This window comes from Vicia villosa, linkage group LG1 (genome assembly GCF_029867415.1).
Source record: "Vicia villosa cultivar HV-30 ecotype Madison, WI linkage group LG1, Vvil1.0, whole genome shotgun sequence".
NCBI lineage: Eukaryota > Viridiplantae > Streptophyta > Magnoliopsida > Fabales > Fabaceae > Vicia > Vicia villosa.
Window position 1 is genome coordinate 186,976,307 of NC_081180.1, and position 7,072 is coordinate 186,983,378.

Sequence of the window (7,072 nt, forward strand, 5' to 3'; positions counted from 1 at the left end):
TCCCTCTTCTTTTCGTTTTCTGATTTCATCTTCTTCTTTTTTCGTTTTCTGCATTACCGATGCGTTTATGACGATGACGTTGATTTGTTATTGTTGTTTGCAGATTCACGGAAGTAGCGGCGATTGCGATACATTTCTGATACTATTCTTCTGTCAGTGATTTATTCACATATAGTTTATGTTTTTTCTCTCTAGCAAGTATATCTCTATTGTCATGATAAGACGAGGGCCATCTCAAATCAATCTGACCTCTTTCTTTATGAGGATGAAGTTGTTTTACCTGTACATTCTAACCTGCTAATGTTTCTTCTTGCTACAGGTTTTGAAGAGAGATTTAAGAAGGAATCTTTGCTAAGTTCATGTGCTGTTGATCGACCTTGGTTAAGGTAATTTGGTCTCGTTTCAATTAGCTAATGTTCCTTTAATACTCAAATATTGATTCTTTCACTAGCCTATGTCAACATCGAAGTCTGGAAATAGAGCAATTTTCTGAATGTGATACTAGTTTTGAGTTAGTTGGTCCTATATTGCATTTGAACCAGGTTCTGTTCTTGTTGAGAGTACGCAAGAACCGAAGCATGTCGTTCGGCAGCTCATTGTTTGCATAGACGTTTCTTTGACGGCAGAATAGTGATAGTTCAGTATATTGCCCTGAGTCTATACAGAGCAAGATTTACAAAATGAGCATTTCAAAGTGAGGGGTAAGATTTGGTTATAAGAACATAAAGAGCCATGTGGAGGGCAATATCATAGATATTGTTTATGATATAAAATTAACTTCACATGGTTGTAACTTGGAAGACAAACAGCTCTGATATGCTTTCTTTACACTGGTTCAAGTAGCCATTCTAACGAAGTTCTAATACCTTATGCTTGTTACATGAATGGATGACTGAGTGTTTTTTCTTTCAGTTTTACTATGCTCTTGATATTACCGGTTGTTCTGTCTAACTTTATGTTATTTGAATTTTGTATCCAGATATTGCTCCAGTTATTGAGGGTGTTGTTAACCACATTGCCTCGAGAAGATTTGAGTTTGGAGGTACTGATCTAACTAATTATCTAGCTCAAGAACTAGGCAAATCCAATCCGTAAGTGAATATCAGTATGTCTGATGTTGAGAAAATAAAACAGCTATACTCATGTTGTGCTGAAGATGACTTTGCTTATCTGAAGACCAAAGATCATTGTCCTGTGGAGATACATACCCTTCCTGATGGACAGGTCTGCCTTTTGATTCATTTTTTAATAGTTATGACTTAATATGACAATTGCTCATTCACTTGTTACTCATGTTACGTTTGATCGGTTTAATGGGTTTCTTGGGCTTCCAGTGGAGTTTGAAGTTGAGATCCCGAGTCGTGTTCCCAGTGCTAGGTACTTTCAACTTTTACTTTTTCTTTAAGTTTTTGAAAGGTTTCTTTTTTTAATTTGTGGGAAATTAGTTAGTTTTGTTAGATTTCAAATGGGTCTGATAAAAATTTGGTTTTTTTTTTGTGGGAAGAGGTTTTGGTGTTGATGGGTGGGTTTCTATTTGTGAGTGTTGATAGTGTGTAAGATTTTCTTTTATCTTTCATGTGTGCAATGAAGCCAAATTGGGGGGTCTTGATTTTCCCTAAGTGAAAACTGGAAACACATATTTCACTAGAACATGTTTTTGTGTAATCCATAAAGTGTTAGAACTATAGATTTGTTAGAGATGAAATGAAATTTCTTTGAACCGGTGATCTGATCTTGTAGACTATTGGCCAAGGGCCTTGTTTGGATGAACAGCTCAATTAAAGCTTATAACAAAAGTGTTTATCATACAAGTGTCTGTGTATAAGTTATTTCTATAACATAAAGTAAAAATGTGTTGAGATTGTACCCTGTTGAGTATATGAAAACAACTAATGGATATATCACAAATTGTTTTCATAACTCTCCCAAGCAGTTTTTTCGAGTGTTTATGTTAGTACATAAGCTCAAACAAGCCAATTCAAACATGCTTTTTAGATATATAATTGTAGAATGGGAGAACTTCATATTGTTTGGGGTTTGGTACACATGGACTATTATTGTTTGGGGTTTTTTATTAGATGTTTGATGCTATGACAGTTTTTCAACAGTTAAAAACCACCACTTTTTTATTAGTTTTAGTGTTACCTAAACATCATCTAACAAGTTTTTGTTTGTACCTGTATTTGTTAAAATCATTTTGACTTGCAATTCACTGTCATCTATGCATGCTTGCAGTGTAAGTGTGTTTGGAGTCTCAGCTGAATCAATGCAGTGTTCTTATGATTCAAAAGGAAACAGTGTCCCTACTATTCTTATGTTAATGCAGGACCATTTATATTCACAGGGAGGATTGAAGGTACTAAGAATGGAACTTCATATTTTAAAATTGTTAAGGTCCTGTGAGCCGTCATTTAAGGCTAATCTGTTTTCTCATTTCAATGTAATTTCAGGCTGAAGGTATATTTTGCATAAACCCAGAAAATAGTAAAGAGGAGCATGTGAAAAACCAATTGAATAGTGGTATCGTGCCTGATGACATTGATGTCCACTGCTTGGCGGGACTAATCAAAGCGTGGTTCCGAGAGCTTCCTTCCGGAGTGCTAGACGGTCTTTCCCCTGAACAAGTTCTTCAATGCAACACAGAAGAAGAATCTTTTGAGCTTGTGAAACAGCTTAAACCAACCGAGCCTGCCTTACTCAGTTGGGCTATTGATCTCATGGCTGATGTCGTCCAAGAAGAGGAACATAACAAAATGAATGCAAGAAACATTGCAATGGTTTTTGCTCCAAACATGACTCAGGTAAAAGCATGCAAAGCCTTTGCTTATAAGAACTTTGCACACTAAGAAATTGTCTGTTCCTGTTAGGTTTCTTTTTTAACATGACTTAACATGAGTAACAACCAAACTGTTTTTTAGTTTTTGAAAACTTAAAAAATAAAAACCTGTTTGTTCTATATACTATTCTTTTGGATAGCTTATTCTTTAATATGTTTAATTCAATTAAAATGTTTACGCATCCAGCTTTAATTTAAACTCACTTTTCTTTTTCATAAACATTGTATTTTTTCATAAACATTGTATTTTTCCATTAATATATATATATATATATATATATATATATATATATATATATATATATATATATATAGGGGACGACTCAAGTGAGAACACTTGGTTATTATGAGAAATGAGAACAATGAATCACGACCATTAAATTTTGATTTTATTGATTTTAATGGACTGGATTGGTTTATCTTTCTATGTTGATTTAAAATAAATACTACGGATCATAGAAAGATAAACCAATCCAATCCATTAAAATTAACAAAATCAAAATTTAATGATCGTGATTTATTGTTCTCATTTCTCATAATAACCAAGTGTTCTCACTTGAGTCGTCCCCTATATATATATATATATATATATATATATATATATATATATATATATATATATATATATATATATATATATATATATATATATATATATATATATATATATATATATATAATTCAATTAATTCACACACATTAAAACTTACCAATCAAATTTTTACTTTTTCATTTTTAAAACTGTTTTCAAAAACTAGATCATCAAACACAATTTTTTTAAAATTCTCTTTTCAAAAATACTTTTTAAAACTAATTTATAAAATAGATTTTAAAAACTAAAAACAAGAAGCCATTCACATATAGTTTATGTTTTTTCTCTCTAGCAAGTATAACTTATATGGGTTTATGAATGCTGGACTGTTTGAATGACTTTGAATATGGTAGTGTGACTGGTTTGAGGTTTTATCTTATACCTGAACTGTTTGTGGCAGATTGAACACTCCTATACTGATGTGCACTAAATTATGCAGGTTAACCGATGGTTGTCAAGTTGTGGTTATAAGCTTTGGTATGAGATTCGAATATTCTTTGGAGGACCTGACGATAATGAAGCGCTTGCTTACGGTATGAGAATAGCCAAACATCCTGACATTGTGCTAACTGTTATTAAAGTTGTGTCTCCACCCGGAACAACATTATCATTCAGCGCTAAGTTAGTCGGTGTTGCATCGGTAGAATATACTATGTTAGGAAGAATGTAAATAGGTTAACAGTTGATTGTATATTATCAAAGAATGTAAATAGGTTAACTGGTGATTGTATGTTATCATTTCATCATTAATTTTTTTACTGAGGTACTTTTGAATTTTCATTTGTATCATATTTCCAAACAATGATATTATTATTATGATTATGATTATGATTATGATTATGATTATGATTATGATTATGATTATGATTATGATTATTATTATTATTATTGTTATTATTATTGTTATTATTATTATTATTATTATTATTATTATTATTATTATTATTATTTTGTGTAAAAAACAGGTGCATATAAAATATATAATTCAAACAGCGCTATTTTAAGTAAATTATATAAAAAAAATTGTATAGCTTAGATAGCGCTTTACACTAAAAGCGTTGCCTAAAGTAGCTTTTTTTTAATTTTTGGTTTACTAAAAGCGCTGCCGTAGGGGGGCTTTAGCAGCGCTTTTAAACTAAAAGTGCTGGCTTAGGTGGACCTTTAGCAGCGCTTTTAAATTAAAAGTGCTGGCTTAGTGGGGCCTATAGCAGCGCTTTTAAACTTAAAGCGCTGGCTTAGGGGGGCCTTTAGCAGCGCTTTTCCTTAAAAAAAACGCTGTCTTTACCTACAGCAGCGCTGGAATAGACAGCGCTTTAAAGCGCTGTCTAAAGCCAAAAAAAGCGCTGTCTAAGGTCTTGTTTGGCGTAGTGTATACTTCACTTGGTGAGACATATCTACAATCAAGATATTTCTCGATTTCATCAACATTTATGATAACAGAGGTTCCATCTGTGCCAGTTTTGACAACAGCTACAGTAATTTTATCACACCGCTTATTAATATACTTGAATAAGTACTTAACAAAACTACTTTGATTACATCACTCTGTCGCACCCCAATTTTTACCCTACGATTTTCATGTCATTTGCATCATTGTGTTTTCTCATGTTATGTCTACTAACTCTTAAATGAAAATTTAAATATATATATATATATATATATATATATATATATATATATATATAGTTAATATCTTTTCATTTTAATTCTTTTGGCCATTATAATTTTAATTTCTTTCTTTTATTCTTATATCCTTTAATTTGGTTATTACTAACGATTGTCTTTTTTACTTTTTACTTTTTATTTTTTATTATTTAATTGATTATTTGTTACTAACCATTTTACTTCTTTTATTATTATCATTATTATTATTACTTTTATTGTATTTTGTGTCTTTGTATATAGTACAAGTCAAAAGAAAAGTAACCAAAAAAATTGGTCCTTCACGTTCCTTTGCACCATCACTATCATCTTTTTGAAGCATGCACAAAACAACAAAAAAATTAGTCCAAAAAACCTGCACAATGTTGTCCCAAAATTGCTGCAAGAACAAGCCAAACATTTCACCAAAGTTGCCATAACAAACCTGCATCAAGAAAACACCAAATTCAGCTTCCATAAAAGTTCAAATTTCATCCCAAATTTCCCCCCAATTCTACATCTAAAACCCTAATCTCAGCCTATATAAACAGAGATTCATCACAACAGCAAAGGGGAATCGACACGAAAAAAACGATAGAAAAAGCTCTGCATAGTGTGAAACCACCAATCTTCCTCCAAGTTTCAAAAAACACTTGCAAATTCCAAAACCTATCTCCCACCTACCTGTATAAAATCACGATATACTCTCACCGTAAATACCACACAGTAAACAAACCTCACGCGTATTCACACCACCCACACAACCAATAACACTCTCAAATTTCACGGCAACCACCACCCCGTAAACCTCACCCTTCACCTATTTGCAAACATCAGTTCAGCAATAACTCAACGCTCACAAACCGAACCTCACATCCCTCAACACAACAAATCAACAACAAGAACCGCAGGGAGCAGAGTCAGAACAATTTCAAAAGCGAATCCAGAAGAGAAACGAACATACTCAGGAGAAGAAGATTTGAACAGAGTAAAGAGTATTTACTTTCATTAGCTTTTTGTTTTATGCTTGCAACACCATATAATCTTCCTGTAATCTTTATGGAATGGGGTCTGAATTTGGGGATGAATGGGTGTTGGGGTATTTGTTTGATTGCTTTTGCACTTTATCAGTTTGTTGTGTTTGTGAAATCAATTTGAACTTGAGAGAGACGCGGGACGGCGAGAGAGAGTGAGAGAGGCGATCGGGTGAGTTCAAGTTTACATGTTGTTGTTGTTGCTTCGTGAGAGGAAAAATCAAGCGAGAGTGGAGATGAGAGGTGTTACAGAGAGAAAATGAGTGAGTGAGGGAGAGGGAGCCGCTGGCTTCTTCTTTTTTTGTTTAGGTTTCTTCAAACAAATCCATTGGTGTGTTAAATGGCCGGATCCGGGTTCCATCTGACCCGACCCGGTCCGGCCCCAACTAGTTTTTTTATTTCTTGCTGATAGTTTTTTTTATTAAATTTAGTGGGCCTCACCCTCCAGCGAGTTATACACCCCTTAGCCCAATTTCTCCTTAATTCAATTCTTTTTGTAGTTTATTTATTTAATTTAATTAATTCTTTAATGAACAAAAATTAATTTTCAACTCTAATAATTATTTAGTCTCCTATTAAAACTAAATAAATAAACCTTGGTCCAACGCCAAGTCGTTACAAATAATTCTCGATCCAACGTCGAGCTTCTTCTTTTCGAAAACCTTTTTTTAACCATACCGAAAGATCATGTGACAAGGGGTGAACACCTCTTGAATACCTTGATTCTTTTGGATTAACACTTTTTTTAAAACCTTACATTAATCAAATCAAGAGATTAAGTGACAAGGGGTGAACACCTCTTGAATACCTTGATCTTTTGAATCAAAACACATTAATCAAACCAAGAGAACAAGTGACAAGGGGTGAACACCTCTTGAATACCTTGATCTTTTGAATTAAAACACATTAAGCAAAGCAAGAGAACAAGTGACAAGGGGTGAACACCTCTTGAATACCTTGATCTTTTGA

The 7,072-nt window shown here is 33.0% G+C and overlaps 1 protein-coding gene across 1 annotated transcript; it reads left to right on the forward strand.

Annotated features, from left to right (window-relative positions):
• Positions 1-451: 451 nt before the first annotated feature.
• On the forward strand, positions 452-4,202 carry LOC131621247 (rho GTPase-activating protein 2-like). The gene is made up of 6 exons (XM_058892345.1): positions 452-701; positions 980-1,042; positions 1,135-1,377; positions 2,236-2,356; positions 2,451-2,801; positions 3,868-4,202. The coding sequence occupies exons 3-6, from the start codon at positions 1,265-1,267 to the stop codon at positions 4,096-4,098; spliced, it is 816 nt and encodes a 271-aa protein (XP_058748328.1). The 5' UTR covers positions 452-701; positions 980-1,042; positions 1,135-1,264; the 3' UTR covers positions 4,099-4,202.
• The last annotated feature ends 2,870 nt before the right edge of the window (positions 4,203-7,072 follow it).